This window comes from Danio rerio, chromosome 10 (genome assembly GCF_049306965.1).
Source record: "Danio rerio strain Tuebingen ecotype United States chromosome 10, GRCz12tu, whole genome shotgun sequence".
Lineage (NCBI taxonomy): Eukaryota > Metazoa > Chordata > Actinopteri > Cypriniformes > Danionidae > Danio > Danio rerio.
Genome location: NC_133185.1, coordinates 856,504 through 878,001, shown reverse-complemented (window position 1 = coordinate 878,001; position 21,498 = coordinate 856,504). Strand labels below are relative to the sequence as shown.

Here is a 21,498-nt window from a genome sequence, read left to right as displayed (position 1 = left end):
TCAACATCATTTGAGAAATAAATAATACATTTTGCAGAAGAGGGCTAATAATTTCGCCCTTAACTGTATATTTGTGATTATAGTGAAAAGTGGCGTATAATAATCTTCTTCAGCTGCATGTATAACTCCTGATGTTGATTTTCATATCTGCATACAGTGTGTTTTTCCGAGCTGTGGTTGTGTTGTGTGCACTGTATATCAGTTCTGTTGTGTTTGGCTTCCCGATACGCCTCTTATCTCCATCCTAAAGGTCTGTACATTGAAACACTTAGTGCTTCTGATAAGACGTCAAATCTAAACCGAAGCCTTCCAGCATGTGGGATTTCATGGCCACACCAGGAAACGCTTGCAGGAGTGAGAAGTTACACGCTTATTTGCACCACAGTCTGCATTTTTAAGATCATACTAAAGCAAAAAATCTGAGCATCATCTGTTGAGTTAAGTTTCTTTACAAACCTCTAAAATCTACATTTGCCTAAGTAAAGACTACAAGTCTTCATGGTACAAGGCAAAAACCATGAATAGATTTTTTTCATCATCAAAATTTCAGATTTACTTCAGCATTACAAGCTGGTTTCCCGTAATTTTGTGTGATTGTAATAATTACATCAACTTTTCCAGTGTAGAAAATGTTGTTTTGATGAAAGAAAGAAAGAAAGAAAGAAAGAAAGAAAGAAAGAAAGAAAGAAAGAAAGAAAGAAAGAAAGGAAGGAAGGAAGGAAGGAAGGAAGGAAGGAAGGAAAAAGGAAAAAGGAAGGAAAGAAGAAGGAAAAAGGAAGAAAGAAAGAAAGAAAGAAAGAAAGAAAGAAAGAAAGGAAGGGAGGAAGGAAGGAAGAAAGAAAGAAAGAAAGAAAGAAAGAAAGAAAGAAAGAAAGAAGGAAGGAAGGAAGGAAGGAAGGAAGGAAAAAGGAAGAAAGGAAGGAATGAAGGAAGGAAGAAAGAAAGAAAGAAAGAAAGAAAGAAAGAAAGAAAGAAAGGAGGGAAGGAAGGAAGGAATGAAGAAGGAAAAATGAAGGAAAAAGGAAGGAAGGAAGGAATAAAGGAAGAAAGAAAGGAAGGAAGGAAGGAAGGAAGAAGGAAAAAGGAAGGAACAAAGAAGGAAAAAGGAAGAAAGAAATAAAGAAAGAAAGAAAGAAAGAAAGAAAGGAATGAAGAAAGAAAGGAAGGAAGGAAGGAAGGAAGGAAGGAAGGAAGGAAGGAAAAAGGAAGGAAGGAAGAAAGAAAGAATAAAAAGAAAAAAAAGAAAGAAAGAAAGGAAGGAAGGAAGGAAGGAAGGAAGGAAAAAGGAAGGAAGAAGGAAAAAGGAAGTAAGAAAGAAAGAAAGAAAGAAAGAAAGAAAGAAAGGAAGGAAGGAAGGAAGGAAGGAAGGAAGGAAGGAAAAAGGAAGGAAGGAAGAAGGAAAAAGGAAGTAAGAAAGAAAGAAAGAAAGAAAGAAAGAAAGGAAGGAAGGAAGGAAGGAAGGAAGGAAAAAGGAAAAAGGAAGGAAGGAAGGAAGGAAGGAAGAAAGAAAGAATAAAAAGAAAAAAAAGAAAGAAAGAAAGGAAGGAAGGAAGGAAGGAAGGAAGGAAGGAAGGAAGGAAAAAGGAAGGAAGGAGGAAAAAGGAAGTAAGAAAGAAAGAAAGAAAGAAAGAAAGAAAGAAAGGAAGGAAGGAAGGAAGGAAGGAAGGAAAAAGGAAGTAAGAAAGAAAGAAAGAAAGAAAGAAAGAAAGAAAGAAAGAAAGAAAGAAAGAAAGGAAGGAAGGAAGGAAGGAAGAAGGAAAAAGGAAGTAAGAAAGAAAGAAAGAAAGAAAGGAAGGAAGGAAGGAAGGAAGGAAAAAGGAAAAAGGAAGGAAGGAAGGAAGGAAGGAAGGAAGGAAGGAAGGAAGGAAGGAAGGAAGCAAAAGAATGTTCTCTGAGGAACTTGTGGCTATTTTATTGAATCACTTCATGAAAACAGTAAAAATCCTGGGTTGTTTTAACCCAATGTTGGGTCACATAGAAATCTGGTATGTGGCAAAATATGCAGACTACATACAGTATTTGACATATACGTTTACATTTGGTGATATATATATATATATACACTCACCGGCCACTTTATAAGGTACACCTGTCCTACTACTTGCTAACGCAAATTTCTATTTTTATTTATTCAAGTGACTCTGATCGTGGCATGGTTGTTGCTGTCAGACGGGCTGCTCTGCGTATTTCAGAAACTGCTGATTTACTGGGATTTTCACGCACAACCATCTCTAGGGTTTACAGAGAATGCTCCGACACAGAGGAAATATCCAGTGAGCGGCAGTTCTGTGGGCGTAAATGCCTTGTTGATGAGGCCAGAGGTCAGAGGAGAATGGCCAGACTGGTTCCAGCTGATAGAAAGGCAACAGTAACTCAAATAAGCACTCGATACAACCGAGCTCTGCAGAAGAGCATCTCTGAACACACAACACGGCCAACCTTGAGGCGGATGGGCTACAGCAGCAGAAGAGCACACCGGGTGCCGCTCCTGTCAGCTAAGAACAGGAAACTGAGGCTACAATTCACACAGACTCACCAAAACTGGACAATAGAAGATTGGAGAAACGTTGCTGCTCTGATGGTATATAACTATGTTATATAGCCGTAATATATTTCAAAATATTGCAGAGTTGTGAGTATGACAGTGAAGAATGGATTAGTAAAGTCGTGTCAGGTTTATTCCAGAGTGTTCCTCTTCAGATGGCAGGCGGAAGCGCAGTATGGTTGGAGACTGTTGCTGTTGGCGCTCAGGAATCTGACGGCTCTCTTGTCCACTTGTAACGAGGGCTCTTCTTGAGTGAGGGCTCTTACACTTCTCGCTTTTTCACACCTTCTTATCATGCTGTGTGGAAGAGAACGTGGCTGAGGCTCGCACGGCATCTGGCCATCAGCGCCAGCTGAGCCTTCAGCATTATCTGACCATCATCATGCAGAATGAGCTCTGACAAACAAACGAATGAAGGTGCTTCAGTAGTGTCATGAGGAATCCTCAACATCCGCTGAATAAAGAAGCAGAACTGCTCAGTTTTAGCATTTTGTTCTGCATAACTCTGAAGATGACCCTTTGGAGGCTCAATTTCTACTCCAGGTGAACAGAGTTAAAGATTTATATCATCAGAATGACCGTATCTCCTAGCTGATTTGTCATTACAAGTAATAACTGCAAACATTATAATAAATGTCATGTTTAAATATGCAAATAGACATGATATAATTAAAATCGCACTGATTTACATACACTTTCAGGACAGATATCTGATAAAGATGAATTATTTCCCCAGTTTTTTTCTTCATCAACGACAAAGAAAAAATGAAAGAACATTTTAACCTCCGATGAACACACACAGGGCTAACATGGTGGCTGCCGTGAATGCGTGATGGAAAAACATCCTGTGAGTAAACTAGGGCAAGTGATCCATGTGAACTCAGCATAAGAATAAAGGACAAACTAACTCACATTTAGGATTTGTTCTGTTTTTTAAAAGAAAGATTCACTTCGCTTTATTCAGAAAGCCAGCTCTTGAGTCACTTCTTTGTCTTCTGAAGACTCAAGTTCAAATAATCGACAAGTTCAAGTAATCAAACTCAAAAACATTGCATGAAGGGAAAAACATCCTGTGAGTAAACTAGAGCAAGTGACAGTGCTCTGAACCCAGCGTAACAATAATGGAAACCTAATTCACATTTAGGATCTGTTCTGTTGTTTGCTAACTGAATTGAATTGAATTAAAAATGATTCACTTCACTTTATTTGCATGTCTCTTTCAGAGATTTCTTCATTTGTTTGATCAGTTCCTCTATCTGCATCCACATTCCTTCACCACCATGCCTCCGTATTTGTTATCTAAAACCACGACGCCGTTCTCGTTCTCGTACAGCAGTGAGATGGGCTTCAGCTCAGTGGGAACGCAGCAGGTTTGAGCGGCCCGTTGGGGACTCTTCAGATTGAGCAGCGTCTGGACGATGGCGTGTTTAGTCGGCGTCACTTTTTGAGTCAGAGGATAGCTGCAGACGCCGCGACAAGTGAACGCCTGATATCCAGACGGAGCCAAGATGAACGAATCCCAGCCGATATCCTTAAAATCCACGTACATCTCCGCTATTCTGCAGTCCTCCACTTTAGCGCTGCGCCGAACTCTCGCACCGTCCTCGTAAATAATATTCGATTGCATCTGTGTCTCTTTCTGATCCTTATTTCCATCCGTCCACTGTCTCTCATCACTGATCATCTGAGGATCTTCACCACCGTCCTCATGTATAATATTCGAGTGCATCTGCGTCTCTTTCTGATCCTTATTTCCATCCCCGATCTGATCTTCAGTCTGATCATTGGAGAATACGATCATTACAGGTTCGTGTTTTCCATCAGGATCTCTATCAATGTCCAGGCCGACATATCTCCAGTCATTCGTATTCCTGAACGCCTTTTGGATACACACCTCCAGGTTTGGGGTCTCGATGCCGACTTTTCTCCAGTTTCGGATGGCGTTGGTCATGTCAAACACTTCCCAGCTGATGTCCTTGCGATGGATGTGTTTTGAGGCCAGCGGCTCTCTGTAGCGTGTGTCTGATCGCTGTGTGTCGAATATGCGGACCGTCCAGGCGTCTGCGGTGTGCGATTTTCTGTGGAGAAACATGTGAATGCGCAGTTCTGCGCTGACCACCATCTCCTGCTGCGGGATGGAGATGTTGAACTGGAGACGCTGCGTCCGCACACCGCTGCTCAGCACACTGCCAGACGAGTGCTCTGTGATCACATGCACCAGAAAAAAAAAAAACGTAAATAATGAGTGTATTCTCATTTTTGGTGTGAACTATCGCTTTAAATGTGAGTATAGTAGTTAATATGGTAACACTGTATAATAACTACACACTATAAATCATTTATTAAGCATAAGTAAATAGTGAATTCATTATCCGTTAAGCATTAACTCTACATTAATAAACGTTAGTAAGCAGTTTATAACTGCAGCTACAAATGCTCTATTCTTGACTTATAACTATATTTAAAATGTGCTTAATAATTGTATTTTCATACTTTGTTAATGATTTATTTTTCATTACTAAATTAAGTATCGCATTATTTACAAAACATTTGTATTTAAGAGTAGTTGAGGGGTTTTAGGATCATTCAGAATGAGTTAGTAAACGATTAATAAACTATTGAAATTAACGTTTATATGTCTTATTATTCAGACATATATTAATGGTTACTATGTATGTTAATAAATGCTTTATTAACTCAACTTCACCTAGTTTTGTGACCTAATCTAAAGTGAGGACTATTCATGCTTTATAAATCCTTTATAAATGGCAAATAAAGGCTCAGTTAAATTCTGAACAGGAAAAAAGACATTATTCATTCCTATTCAATTAAAGATACACAAATGAAACTGCACTTCAAATAAAAAATAAATCTTTGCACCCTGATCTAAAATAAAATCACTGTAGAGTTTAAAGATTACATTTTAATACATTGTTTAACTATTATATTGTTGTTTTATCCAGTTTTGTTGTATTTTGACTCTCCTGTTATTTAGCAATGTTTAAACTTTACAGTAATTTTACATTTTAGAAAAGATTGCAAAGATTATAGTTCATTTGATTCTGAGCCTTTATTTGTCATTTATAAAGGATTTATAAAGCATGAATAGTCCTAACATTAGATTAGGTCACAAAACTGCATGAAGTTGAGTTAATAAAGCATTTATTAACATATTAGTTGACTATTAGTATACGCCTGAATAATAAGACATTTAAACGTTAATTTGAATAGTTTATTAATCATTTACTAACTAATTCTGAATGATCCTAAAAACCCTCAACTACTCTTAAATACAAATGCTTTGTAAATAATGTGATACTTAATTTAGTAATGAAAAATAAATAATTTACCAAGTATGCAAATACAATTATTAAGCACATTTTAAATATAGTTATAAGTCAAGAATAGAGCATTTGTAGCTGCAGTTATAAACTGCTTACTAACATTTATTAATGTAGAGTTAATGCTTAACGGATAATGAATTCACTATTTGCTTATGCTTAATAAATGATTTATTGTGTGTAGTTATTATAAAGTGTTACCGTTAATATTTATATAAATATGTAAAAAAAAAAATAGCTAACTTTATAAATTCTGCCATTATTTACTTACTCTTCACATGTTTAAAACCTATTTAGGTTTCTTCTTCTGTTGAGAAAAATGCTGTTGACTTACATAGTAATTTTTCCCCACCCAAAAATGAACAACCTGTCATCATTTCCTCACCCTTCACTAGTTCAAAACCTATTTGAGTCTCTTTATTTTATTGGAAAACACCAGTAGCTTGACTTCCATAGTATTTTTTTTTTCCTACTATGGCAATCAATTTGTGCCAGCAACCAACCAACATTCTTCAAAATATCTTCTCTTTGTATTCAACAGAAGAAAGAAACTCATAAAGATCTTAAAACCACTTGATAGACAGTAAATAGTGAGTACAATTTCATTTTTGGGGTGAACTATCGCTTTAAATATAAGTATAGCATTTTATAACTAATAAAACATTAAAAATATTTAACTTTAAAGACACTGTGCACCCAAAAATGAACAACCTGTCATCATTTCCTCACCCTTCACTAGTTCAAAACCTATTTGAGTCTCTTTATTTTATTGGAAAACACCAGTAGCTTGACTTCCATAGTATTTTTTTTTTCCTACTATGGAAGTCAATTTGTGCCAGCAACAAACCAACATTCTTCAAAATATCTTCTTTTGTGTTCAACAGGAGAAAAAAACTCATGATGGTTTAAAACCACATGAATAATTAGGTAATTTTCACATTAATATAAGTCAATCAATCTAACTCAGACTGATTGAAGCTAACGGCATCAGATTACCTTGGTTTCTGAAGCTCCTGATGATGTTAGCTGCCGGAGCGGCGCTACGATCGCTGGAGAACTTCTTATAGAGCTCCATCATGTACTCTGGTGCTTCATTGCGAGCTCTTGAGCGTGGCCCTTGCTCTGTCAAATTCAGCATGTGCAGGAACTGACCCAGAACCTGCTGCATGTCCACATTATCCTGGCGTTCCCCAGGGCTCGGTATTGGGCCCGCTTGAGCCTCGGCCGCCAGCAGCAGCAGCAGCAGGAGCAGCAGAGAATCAGCCATGACTGCAGAATCCTGACAGCGTGATGTGGAGGAAAAACAGCCTCGTCCTTGTGGATCTTGTGATGTGGTTCAGAGGGCAGGACTACATTGTCGACCCGCTTGTGCTGACAAGTTTGGAGATGTTGCCACTTGGTCACTTCGCTGAGGGCCACCGGGTTCCTCACACGTCCTGTATCTTCTTTCCATGCATGCCTTTCTGGGACGCTAGCGCATAAACGTATGCACTCGCCCACTTAATACATGCACATTTACACTGAGCAGACGCGCTTCTCCAGGAACACACAGAAAGAGTTTCACGTTTAGGACAAATGATTCAAAGTGGTTTAATTTGGGTTCTTCTGTAGCAGAGGAGCTTTTGGTGCCCTATATGATGAAGGTTCATTAAGAGCCATGCTTTGAAAAGGATTTAGGATCTTTAATATACAGTTGATGCATCTAACAGAGAAGGAAACACACATCTCTAATCATAATAGTGTTAATAACTCATCTCTAATAACTATAAGAATATTTTCTCTTCATCATGATGACAGCACATAATATTAGACTAGATATTCTTCAAGACACTAGTGTTCAGCTTAAAGTCACATTTCAGGCCCGGTTCTGAAAAAGGTCCAGAATATGCCATTGGTTTAACATTTGTGCCACTATATTCTCATTTGACCTATATTTTGACTGCGATGTCATCATAAATTGTGGAAATAACTCATCAAAGGTTTTAAGAAAACGCACAATATGACATAAGTGAAGTCAACTTTCACTATTGACCGACTTTTTACAAGTGGCCTAACTTTTATTCTAAATCTTGAACCTTATTCTTGAGAGAAAAAATGACCAATGAAAAGGTCCAACGCACCAAAAGCAGCATATTAAAGTTCATTTTAATACTAATTAGGCTGTGTACAAAAATACAAAATCAAAAAGTTTTCAGGGGTCGCTTAAATATTGTGTCAGTGCTCTTTGTGTAAGAGATTCATCAGAATAAACATCAAAATCAGTCCAAGGCACTCAAAAAACGCGGAAAAAACAATAAAAAGCCTTTATTGACATGGCTGTTCCTTAAAACTGCGGCTACATCAGGTTACCCTGATGAAGTCGTGTTATCAAAACGTTTATACTAATTAGGCTGCTGTTGGATGAATGTTCAAGTGAGGCTAGAAGAAAATCCCGAAGCTCTTTTTTAACATTGGTTTATTATAAATATTTAGGAAATATTTTTGGTACATTAAAAGTGGAGGATACAACAAGCTAACCCAGCTAAAAATAGTGCTTATGCCACTTATTGGAGTATTTAAACATCATAATTACAGAGAAAATAAGGTGAATAACTGCAAAAAAAGTCCATATTTTGAGAAAAAAGAACCAGCACTTTCACCAGGCTGGCTACGGGCCTGCACTTAAAGGCTTCACTAGGGTAATTAGGGTAAAGTTAGGGTAATTAGGCAAGTCATTGTATAACAGTGGTTTGTTCTGGAGACAATCCAACACTAATATTGCTGAAGGGGTGAATAATATTGAGCTTAACATGGGTTTAAAACTATTAAAAACTGCTTTTATTCCAGCTGATAATAAAACAAATAAGACTTTCTCCAGAAGAACAAATAATAGAGGAAATACTGAGAAAATAAATCAGTTATTAGAGATGAGTTATTAACACTCTTACTGTATGTCTAGAAATCTGCTCTCCGTTAAACAGAAATTGGGGTAAATATACAGCAGGGCTAATAATTCCCTAAAATTAAATAAGCATGCACAGAAATAAAACAGAGACAAACATAAAGGAATCATTAATTGAGACCCGCACTGCTGTAAAGGCACCACCGGGTGTCAGTGTGAGCTGAAATATCAGCCAGCTTCACTGTAAGATTGTTCTTTAAAGAATCCTATGCTCTGATAGCATCTCTGAGACACTATAGCTGTGTTTACATCCAAAGATGATGATTCAATTTATGCACAAAACTGCATTGTCACATGAAATATTTGTAAATAAACGTTTACATCTAATGAGAAACTAAAGAGAATGGACTCCTCAGTTCCTGATAAACCTGCACAGGTATCACTGAGAGGAGTGGAGTTTGCTGCACTGTGGCGTCTGTTCTCCTCTAATAAATGAGCTGCGCACATCTTGGAATTTCTACTAGGCATTTTTTGTTAGGGATGGGGGAAATTTGGGTTTCTGGATTGATTCTGTATTCAGATTTGGTCGTGAGGATTTGGGCACGAGCTCTGAACAGAAGAAAAGTGCTTCAAACTTGGACTTTGCTCCTGGAATGGGACATTTTTGCACCCCAGAGCGGGGTGTGAACCTGTATCCACTAATGTGGCTCATCCTAGTGCTGCTGGCCTTTAATCTGCCTCTGTTCACATCATCACACCAGGAAAGAGTTCATTTTCTCTTTGGGCGCTGTCCAAATGCTCTGGTTATTTATTTATTTAGCTTGTAATATATTATAATTCATGTACCGAAAAAGACTTGATCATCCAAATCAATCTAAATGAATGAAGTATTTCCAAATAGAGCTGTTCAAAGCATCAGGTCAGATTATATTCATACTGCACTCTATCAAGGCAAAATAAAATAGGGCAATGTCGGATTTTTTTTAACACCGTGCAGCGCTATTCATCCCCAACACGATTGCTTTTATACAGAGACACTTTTCAGAGAAACACTAAGCCCTGTGCTATGCAAAACAATCTGACTTTAGATTTTATATATTGGCCAGTTCTTATTAACACTGCTTATTTCTGGAAAAACACTGTGCAAGTGTGAGTGTGCTTCAGGTGTCGTGATTGTCGACCTCTGCATTGTGTTTTCACTATCATCACAAGCCTCAGATATATTATTAATATACAGTGTAAAAATATCTGTTAATGAACAGTTTCAGTACTTCAGTGCTTATTTGTGGTGGTGAACTGCATTATGGGATGTCAACATCTGCTCTGTGAAACTGCAGAGTTAAATTTTTTTTAATTAAAATTGGATAAATTGACATTTATTGACATTTTAGTAGTTTTAATATAGTTCAAAAATCAATTTTTGTATTTTTAGTGCGTTTTGTGTCATGCATTATGGGATGTTGATCTCTGCTCAGTCCACTTCTGATGATGTAAATTCAACTCTACAGTTTACCAAAGTGACTTTTACTGACATTTTAGCCGTTTTGAAATAATATTAGTAAACTGTTTTGGAATCAGATGGTGAAGTCTCTTGATTCCCACCTCTACTTTTTATGCCATAATCCAAAATGCATGAAACAAGTTGTATGAAACCCAGCGAGAGGCGCATGGAGAGACCGGATTCATGCGGTGCAAATGATGGGACGCTTCCTAAATGATCACCCCTATGGGAAACAGAGCTGCGGTTATTGCTGTGGGGAAGGTGGAGTGTGTGAACGCAGGATTGACAGTAATACACCGCTGACATTAGCAAAGGCCTTTATTCAGACTCCAGCTGCGCTCCACAGAGATTCAGCACAGATATAGACAGAAAACAGAGCAGCGTTCACATACTGAACAATATTCAGCGCTCAACATTATCGAGTACACCCCAGTTTGGAAATGAATATTTTTATGCGTTCCTCAGGCAATATATTTGCAGCATAGGGTCATTCTGAAAATGTACCCTTATACACATTTCTGGAGATCGTAAATTATGTAGCCAGAGGAATGCGTGTCTGTATTTCGTCTTTAAAACGAATGCTACAGAGCGGTATGACACTGTTCCTTTTCATGCTTACCAGCTGACCACTAACCTCCAAGTGGCCGGCTTTCCCGAACTTAAAAGTTTGCTCAGTGGCTCACCGCGTACATCGGCAGATTTGAGACAGAGCAGATGTGACTGCAACGAAAGGCTTTGAGTTTAGGTGAAGAACGGTTTCAGAAAGCAGGTAAGACAAAAACAAAAGCCAAAAAATACAATAAACAAGTAAATATCAGGGTGACAACGTGGTAAAATCTAAAAACACAATCTCACGACAATTCGTAACTTTTTGATTTGGTGGCTAATTCGTATGAATTCGTACAATATAATTCGTAAAATTTAGTACGATTTGGGTGAGAATGTGGTAAAATCTGAAAACCCAACGCAATCTCACGACGATTCGTAACTTTTTGATTTAGCGGCGAATTCGTATGAATTCGTACAATCTAATTCGTACAATTTAGTACGATTTGCTCATCACCCAATGACGGTTGGGGTTAGGGGTAGGATTGGGTGCCACGCCTCCTTTTTAAAATTGTACATTTTTATACGACTGAATTCGTACAATTTAGCCACTAAACTGACAAAACATAAATTACTTACGTTTCCTCGTGAGATCAGGCTGGAAAGCCTGGTAAAAATCAGGCGAGGGCTTTTCTTTTTTTCTGGATTGCTTTTGAAAACACTGTGATTGGCTTAAGGTAAGGAGGAGGGTGGGTCAGTCGATAGGTCGGTCATTCAGTCAGTCCACAGCGGCCTCTAGTGGACTTACGTGAGAACAGCAGGCGTGAATGACTCTCGTGAGATAATAATAGTGCAATATAAAGACAGAAATAAACGTGGAAGAATAAAAACATGAATAAAAAAATACAGAAAACTGCTCATTTACTGATTTGTTTCACAGTGTGTGCTATTATTAAGTGAGGATTCAGACCTCCGTCATGTCCATTCTCAACAGTCACGCTCAGGAGACTGATTTATAAAAACAAACTAGCTGAATACACAAACAGGGATCTGACACTGGCGTCACATTAGGACAAAGAGCAGAGCAAACACTGCAGCTTAAACACACACAGACTAATGAACCAAATACTCCTTTAATGCGACTCATTAAACTAACGGCAGAGGGAACACTGACAACTACAGGACAAACAGAAACCTTGGAGACCTTCATTTCTAGATGCACACACACATATAATCTCTGTTACACTTCAACAATTTGACATTTCAGTGGAAATAATGTAAAAGCAATTTAAATACAGAGAATAAAGATGATATTATAATAACTATTTGGCACGCAAAGATGTTTTTAATAATGACTAATTCATGTTTAATAATGAATAATGACTCGATCAAAAGAAACAAATCCTGAGCCTGTCTGAGGATCATACTTTAGTTAAAGATCCCGCATGTGATCTGTCAGCTCTGCTAAATCAAGACAAACAATGTTCAGAAATAAAAGCGTAATGCTGTTCACATCAGTGTGACCTGCTGAAGATGACATATTACAGCAGGAGCCATGAGCACACACTGCACAACCACAGGTGTAAATAAACAAACAAAAATGCTAATAAAAGCAGATAAATCAGAATTAAAATAACATTTTAAAAGAATCTGAAAATATAAATAACAAATAAACCCTTATTAATATCGCACAACGTACAGTACAGAATTATTGTGTAGTTGCATGATAAATAGCTGACAAATGAATATGTAAATAAACAAAAATGCAATTAAAATAGCTAACAAATTATAATTAAAATATTAAGTAAAATCATAATTAAAGTAAAAACCCTTATTAAAATTGCACAATGTCCAGTGCAGAAATGCCATATTTTGTAGTTGCATGAAAAAATAAATGACAAAAAAGTAAATAAATGAACAAAAATAAATAAATTGAAATAAAAAATAATAAATCAGAATATTCATTCATTCATTCATTCATTTACTTTTCAGCTTAGTTGCTTTATTATTCCAGGGTCACCACAGCGGAATGAACCGCCAACTTATCCAGCACGTTTTTACACAGCAGATACCCTTCCAGCTGCAACCCATCTCTGGGAAACATCCACATCCACACACACACACACACACACACACACACACACACACACACACACACACACACACACACACACACACACACACACACACACACACACACACACACACACACACACACACACACACACACACACACACACACACACACACACACACACACACACTATGGACAATTTAGCCTACCCAATTCACCTGTACCGCATGTGTTTGGACTGTGGGGGAAACCGGAGCACCCGGAGGAAACCCACGCAAACGCAGGGAGAACATGCAAACTCCACACAGAAACGCCATCTGAGCCAGCCGAGACTCAAACCAGCTACCTTCTTGCTGTGATGCGACAGCACTACCTACTGCGCCACTGCGTCACCAAATGAGAAAATATACAAATATAATACAATGATTGCATTGTTGCATGATAAATGACTGACAAAAGAGTATATATATATATATATATATATATATATATATATGTATATATAAATCCTTATTAAAATCTTGTCCAGTGCAGAATTGTCGTATTGTGTTGTTGCATGATAAATTACTGTCAAAAAAATGTAAATGAATAAATAAAAATGCAAACATACTCTTGGAAATAAAATGATAAAAAATATAAATAAGAATTAAACCCTTATTAAGGCGGCTCATTCTAATGTGGCGAGCCCATAAGGGAGTAAGCTGAAGTGAAATGAATGAAACCTTTAATAAAATGTCCAGTACAGTAATGTATTGTGTGGTTGCATGATAAATGACTGACAAATGAATATGTAAATAAACAAAAATGCAATTAAAAAAGCAGTAAATTATAATTAAAATATAAAATAAAAATCTTTATTAAAATCTTTATTAAAATTGAAAAATCTGAAAATATAAATAAACCTTTATGAAAACTGCACAATGTCCAGTGCAGAAATGCCATATTTTGTAGTTGCATGAAAAAAATGTAAATAAGTGAACAAAAATGCAATAAAAAAATGAATAAATCGGGATTAAAAAATAATAAATCAGAAAATATAATCCAATGCAGAAATGTCAGATTGTGTTGTTACATGATAAATGATTGACAAACAATGCAAATAATAATAAACAAAAATGCAATAAAAAATATGAATAAGTCATAATAAAAATAAATAAATCAGAAATTAAAATCATAATTAAAATAAGAAATATAAATAAACCCTTATTAAAATCTCATGTCCAGCGCAGTCGTATTGTGTTGTTGGAATATAAATTACTGACAATAAAATATGCAAATAACTAAACAAAAATGCAATGAAAAGTAATAAATCAATAATAAATCAGAAAATATAAATAACAAATAAAGCCTTTTTAATATCGATGGGTCGCAGCTGGAAGGGCATCCGCTGTGTAAAACATATGCTGGAATAGTTGGCGGTTCATTCCGCTGTGGCGACCCCAGATTAACAAAGGGACTAAGTCGAAAAGAAAATGAATGAATGAAAATATAAACAACACACAAACTCTTATTAAAATCTCACAATGTCCAGTGCAGACACGTCATATTGTGTTGCTGCATGATAAATGACTGCCTTCATGCGCTGTTTACTTCTTCTCATCACAGAAATATCAGTGATATTAATATAAATATTACTTTCATATGTTGGAAAACCTGGCCCGTATGCAGAAATCTTATTCGCAGTCATTTACAGCTCATCCAGCAACAGCAGAACATCGATCAAGTCAGCATGAAAGCACAATCACAGCTCATTTACTTCTGTAATGAGACAAAAACAGGTTACACAGGGAGCATGAAAGCAGAACGGTGAGAAGGAAAAGTTTGAGAAACAACGCAAAACAATGTGCTCTTCAAAATAATGTCATTTATTAATCATTCAGCATAAAATGATGAGGGGTTAATGCATGCTTTTGTGGGGGATTCAGTGAATGCTACAAAATTTTGACTTTAATACAGTAATTAAATAATCAGGATAGCAATACTAAGTCAATACTACAGCATTCAAAAACAGGGAAAGTCACTGAATATACAGTTGAAATCAAATTTATTATTATTTCTATTATTGTTTAACAGAGCAAGGCATTGCACAAAAATATACACTCACCGGCCACTTTATTAGGTACACCTTACTAGTATCGGGTTGGACCCCTTTTGCCTTCAAAGCTGCCTTAATTCTTCATGGCAGAGATTCAACAAGCTACTGAAAATATTCCTCAGAGACATTAAATAGATACTAGTATCTAACGATTGAGTACTAGCATCTAATAAATGAGTAGTATCTACACAAGTGTACTAGTATCTGATGAATGAGTACTAGTATCTACATAAGTGTACCAGTATCAAACTAATGAGTACTAGTATCTAATACACAAGTGTACTGTTTCCCAGAGATGGGTTGCAGCTGGAAGGGTATTCACTGTGTAAAAACGTGCTGGATAAGTTGGCGGTTCATTCTGCTGTGGATTAATAAAAGGACTAAGCCGAAAAGAGAATGAATGAATGAATGAACATAAGTGTACTAGCATCTAACGAGTGAGTACTAGTAACATGAAAAGAGATACCAGTACAGGTTATCAAACCAAAACCGTTCTCTGACTCTACTGAGTTTCATTCGTCAACATGAATGAGCCATTTCGTTCAGTTTGCCAAAATGTTATTAAAATGTTACGATTTGCTTCCGAACTCATCTACAACTAGCCCGAATGTTGATCACACTACAGACAAGTCAGAACTAGAACGCTGGAAGAAAGAGAAAACACTCGATTATTGTTTACCTGCTGTTTTGTCTATGATTAGCTCAGCTCAGCTCTCCTGACATTTGAGTCGTTGGTTCACCCGACACTGACAGACTCGTATAAGCTTCACCAAAGCACAGTCTGAGCCGAAAGCAGCCATGATTAGTTCAGCTTTTGAGTCTTTGTGTTCTTGAGTTGTTCATTCATCATGTTCAGCATGTAAAGAGACTTAAAACCTAAAACACATCTGTTTAGCTGTGCCTTTACTGAATGAGCACGGTGTGTCTGAGAGATCACACTATCGTCTTTCTTTTCTGTTTTACTCCTTTAAAACCTGTTTAACCCATTTAAATCTGAAATTTTGCATCATTTTTATTCTTTGTTGCTTTTATTTTCGCATTCTTCTCTTTTATTCCTGTCTATGTAAAGCACTTTGATTGCCACTGTGTATGAAATGTGCTATAGAAGTCAACTTGCCTTGCCAAAACCTGAGGACTCAACAAATGAACGGATCAAATCTTTTTCTGGCTCTGACTGCTTATGATTGTCTTCTGTGTGTTCTGTGATGAACGAACAACTCAAACCCGATGGTAGATTTGAGAAATGATCTAATCTTCTCCTCCACCTGCACAAATGTGCACATGCATGAATGAATCAATCACTCGCTGAGACAACTCAATGTTCTCGAGTCACAATATATGTTTAACATAGATGAATCAGACCCCCGAGTTTTTCACGATTCCGTGATCGCTGAATCCAACGCTAAATCAAACTAAAGTCGAACATTTTTTTGATCCTGCAAAATTCTTAATTAAAAGCAAAATAATCACAAAAAATTTTTAATAATCTCATAAAACATCCAATTCCAAACCATATAATCAGATTATATTTAATTCTGTTCGCAATTAATAGTTTTACATGACTTATAGACATGGCATATCCAGCGCACGGGATGCATTTAAGTGTCTCGAAAAATGACGTCTCATCGGTTTCCTCACAATCATTACAGTACATGAAAAAGGGTGGGGGGTGGGGGGGGTTTGCAGCATGTGCATTTGGCGCACTTCAGACTGCAAAAGAAAGTGAGAGCAAACATCTAACAGACGGAGCAGCAGAACAGACAGAACAGCAAGCAGCTTCCAATGATGGAGGTTGGTTCAAGGATGGCATCCGCTGGACGTGACTGAACTGAAGGACATTATTTGTGCTTTACATGTACGGCTGGTATTGTAACATGCGTCAAATCAATAAATGTTTTCGCTTAACTCTTTCATCACCGGTGACGACAAAAAACCCTTCCCTGCCATTGACGAGTTTTACAGCAATCTGTGTTTGAGGTTTATTATGTAGAGGAAGCCCTAACGCATGCCCTGAGGGAGGTACATGATGTCAGATGGTCCAGGGCACAGGTGTCAAACTCAGTTCCTGGAGGGCCGCAGCTCTGCACAGTTTAGTTCCAACCCTAATTAAACACACCTGATCAAACTAATTGAGTCCTTCAGGCTTGTTTGAAACCTACAGGTAAGTGTGTTGGAGCAGGGTTGGATAAACTGTGCAGGGCTTCGGCCCTCCAGGAATTGAGTTTGACACCCCTGCTCCAGGGAGTGAAATCTGAGAAAGAGAAAGTAAGATCGTCGTTAAAAATAAGAAATATGCAACCTTCCTTTGGCTTAATCCCTACCGTTTCAGATCTTGTCTTGACAAGAGAACAAAATAAAGAAGCTTTGTTTTTAGGATTTGTGTCATTGTCATTGTTTCAGATTGCACGCCTAATGGTAAATAATTTCATACATATTTTATAGATAGACAGACAGACAGACAGATAGATAGATAGATAAATACATACATACACAGGGCCGGCGCGTCCATAGAGGCGACCTAGGTGGCCGCCTAGGATGGCAGTATAAAGAGGGCGGCATCCGCGACACCTCCCTCACCACCCGCGTCCTCAGATATATTCGCGCATAGACGACAGAATAGAGAGGGCGGCGTCAGCAACACCTTCATCAGCACCCGCGTGTCCTCAGTTATATCCGCGCATAGGGCGGCAGAATTGAGAGCACAGTCTCCGCAACACCACCCTCCCTCCCTCCCTCAGCACCCGCACGTCCTCAGTTAGGCCTATATCCGCGCATTGTGCGCTGGAAAAGAGGTCCGCGACACCTTAGTTTATTTTCATAACTTTCGTTTTCACATTGGGGTTGAGGGCAGCATGATCGTCCTCTGCCTAGAGCAGCAGTTCAGCTTGCTCCGGCCCTGTACATACATACATACATACATACATGAACATCAGCCTAGTAGGTCTCTTCGGTCATCTAACCAGAGACTATTATACATCCCAAAGTCGAGGCTGAAATGCAGAGGTGAGCGGGCTTTGGCAGTAGCTGGTGCTACCTTGTGCAATGCTCTGCCCGTCTGTATTAGGTCTACATCATCCCTGTCTGTTTTTTAAATCTAGGTTGAAAACTAATCTTTTTGATTTGGCATTTTATCCGTGAGAATTGTTTGTTTTAGCTATAATTTTACACTTGTTCTTTGTGATTTGTATTGTTCAGCTCATTGGTTAACCTTTGGTTGTGTATAATAGTGCTGCATAAATAAAATTGACACTGACATGTTTAACAGAGCAAGGAAATTTTATGTCTGATAATATTTGTTCTTCTGGATAAAGTCTCATTTGTTTTATTTCGGCTAGAATAAAAGCAGTTTTTAATTGTTTAAACACCATTTTAAGCTCAACATTATCAGCCCCACATAGTTTTTCGATAGTCTACAGAACAAACTATTAAGGATGAATTTGAAGCTTGAGGTGGTGCTGTGTGACCCCTGAATGACCTACAAATATTATTTTAATATCTCAAAAACCAAAACTGCACAAACAAATAATTTTACAGCACAAACAAAACTATTTTGCCGGCATTTTGTGTTGGGTCAACTTCACGGAGGTTTCAAACCACGGCTCCTGAAGGTGCTTTCATTTAAATGGTCTTTCATCTTGTTTTACGCTTGAGCAACTAAATGAATGGTGAAGTCCCTTTTAACTGATTAGATTTAGATTCAATTACGTTATTGATGCTGTAAAAGAAACCTTAAGAGATAGAAGACATTAGTCTTTCACCAGAGGTTCATCCATCGCCACCCCTGCAGTACAGTCACGATTATTTCAAGTTGATTGTGCTGTCTGTAAACGTACAGCATTAGATGTACTGTAAACAATAAGTACGTCTGAGGTTTAAGCAGCTCCAAAGACTCTGCTTTTCACGTCTAATACTCCAGCTAAATAATCCTTCATCCTCCAGCGCGGTCAGAAACACAGGCAGCTTCAGCATCTCTTGGGAAATTATATGACTGTGAGTGCAGCGGGATTCTCACTGTGCTGTAATTTGCTGCAGGTGTGTGAAGTTTTCCTGCAATTTCCTCTGAAGCGCTTCTGCTGTCAATAATAGATCTATTGTTTTTCGAGGAGAGCAATTCATTTCGCCGCTTAAATGTCAGCTTGCGCACATTTCCCCCGTAATGCTGAATGATGAAGTGCTTGACATTCATCTCGAGGCAGATCATGTTTAAAGTCTGACGCAAGACGAGGCATCGTTCGCAGTCATGAACAGACATAATTGTGTAGCTGGGATCACATTCATCTGTTTTAACTGTTGTCTAATTAACATTTCTGATCAGCACAGAAATCAATTTTAGCAGTTCATAGCTGAAAAACTGCCTGAGAATTGCAGAAAAGCAGCGCTGAGAGTGATTACAAAACCATGAAGCGATTGAGAAGCTAGATTCTCCAGAGCAGAAGAGCATGACTGATTTCACCAGCATATTGTTGTGGATTATCGGCAGCAGTTGTCTGATTTTAGCTTGATTAAAAAACTTAAACACTTTAAAAACATAAAAAAATATTAGCCTAATAAATATTAGGCAATAAATGCACAACATAAGCCACTTTTATAAAAGTCTTACTACAGTAAAACGAAAAAAAAAGAGACTTATAGATCTATACCACCTGAATCACCTGAATGAAAGCCTAAGCTGCGTAAAACATATGCTGGAATAGTTGGCGGTTCATTCCGCTGTGGTGACTACTGATGAATAAGAGACTAAGCCAAAGGAAAATTAATGAATGCACAATTATTGTTAAGCTAATTTGTAATATAATTATTGTAGGGCTTGCGAAATCTGGTAGCCCAAAGTCCCAGGGCCATTGTTTACCAAAATCGATATACACCTTGCCCAGCGGGGTATTCTAGATAGCCCGCCAAGCACGCTGTTAATAAATTTTGGTAGCCGACTGACAAAAACAATAGCCCCGGGACTTTAGGCTAGCAGATTTTGCGAGCCCCGAACATGATTTGGGAAATGTGTGGGGTAAAGGGACTGAATTTTAGCCACTCTATAAAATAAATCATATGTTTGCAGATATTTAAGTAACAGCGACCCCCAGTGGACAGTAGCAGACTCCAAAATGAGATGCAGATTCAGAGTTCCACATGAGGTCATTATTCAGCAAATAATATAAATATTACGAGCGTAAACATTAGGTGAGCAGGTCACATTGTAACCCGGTGTCCAAACAACATGCTATGTGATGAGATATGCATGAGCAATTCGGCTGTTTGCAGAAGTCGAAACAGGACAGAAATGTAAATACAGCCATTCAGAGGCACAGAATAGTGCACTCACTGCACTCCAGCACAATGGTTTCTATTCTAATGAATACATATTAAACCTCTTTAATATTAATAATTCAGTTCTAAAGGTATTTGTAAATTCGTCTTAAGTGGACGGGACGATATTCTTCCGGAGCGATAAAATAAATCAGACTTAAAGCTGCTTGAAGTATTTGATTTTTCTAAAGATAGCATATATTTGCAGATATTTAAGAAACAGCGACCCCCAGTGGACAGTAGCAGATTCAGAGTTCCACATGAGGTCATTATTCAGTAAATAATATAAATATTACGAGCGTAAACATTAGGTGAGCAGGTCACATTGTAACCCGGTGTCCTAACAACATGCTATGTGATGAGATACGCATGAGCAATTCGGCTGTTTGCAGAAGTCGAAACAGGACAGAAATGTAAATACAGCAATTCAGAGGCACAGAATACACTGAAAAAAATTATTCAAAGATGATTTCTTGGATTTACTCAGTTTTTTTATGTTAAGTGGTTGTAAACAATTTATTTGTGTTGAATTTAAACAAACAAATTAAGTTGAACACAATTAAACTTAATTTGTTTGTTTAAATTCAACACAAATAAATTATTTGCAACAGTTCTGCATGCAACACTTTTTGCAAAAATACTTTATAACCTAATGAATTCACATTAAACCTCTTTTAATATTAATCATTTATAAAGTTATTAGTAAATTCGTCTTTAGTAGACGGGAGGATAATTCTACCGGAGCGATATATCTGTGCGGATCTGATCATTTCAGGTAAACACAGCTTATATAGTAAGAGGTAGTGGTCTGTTATATCATCACTTTGTGTTAAATACATCAATGACCTCAATTCCATAAGGCAAAATTAGATCTAATGTGTGCGTTAAGCAATGGGTTGAACCAACAACGTTTTGCTTTATCCTAAGTGATTGCAATAAATCTGTAAACGCAAGCCCTAATGTATCGTTAGCGCCATCTATGGGGATGTTAAAGTCTTCTACAATTAGCATATATCAGTTTTGACTATTACTTTAAATTAACAAAAGCTAAAAAATACTCCATTTTACATCTACTAGCTCACAAATGAGCAATGATGCACTCTCAGAAATAAAGGTACAGGGGCTGTCACTGGGGCACTACTTTTTCAACATATTTGTACCCGAAGAGTTCACATGGGTACCTTAAAGGCTCATATTAGTGCCCAAACAAC

The 21,498-nt window shown here is 37.5% G+C and overlaps 1 protein-coding gene across 1 annotated transcript; it reads right to left on the bottom strand.

The window, feature by feature from the left end:
- Positions 1-2,567: 2,567 nt before the first annotated feature.
- bmp10l (bone morphogenetic protein 10, like) lies at positions 2,568-15,792 on the bottom strand. The gene is made up of 3 exons (XM_073914318.1): positions 15,663-15,792; positions 6,883-7,588; positions 2,568-4,747 (listed from the first exon to the last, which is right to left on the bottom strand). The coding sequence occupies exons 2-3, from the start codon at positions 7,151-7,153 to the stop codon at positions 3,798-3,800; spliced, it is 1,221 nt and encodes a 406-aa protein (XP_073770419.1). The 5' UTR covers positions 7,154-7,588; positions 15,663-15,792; the 3' UTR covers positions 2,568-3,797.
- Positions 15,793-21,498: the final 5,706 nt, after the last annotated feature.

Bases quoted from the DNA above. Each gene is read 5' to 3' on its own strand.
- bmp10l (XM_073914318.1), bottom strand. From the start codon at position 7,153: ATGGCTGATTCTCTGCTGCTCCTGCTGCTGCTGCTGCTGGCGGCCGAG. The intron at 4,748-6,882 runs GTAATCTGATGC...ATGTGATCACAG, and splicing joins CAGGAGCTTCAGAAACCAAG to AGCACTCGTCTGGCAGTGTG.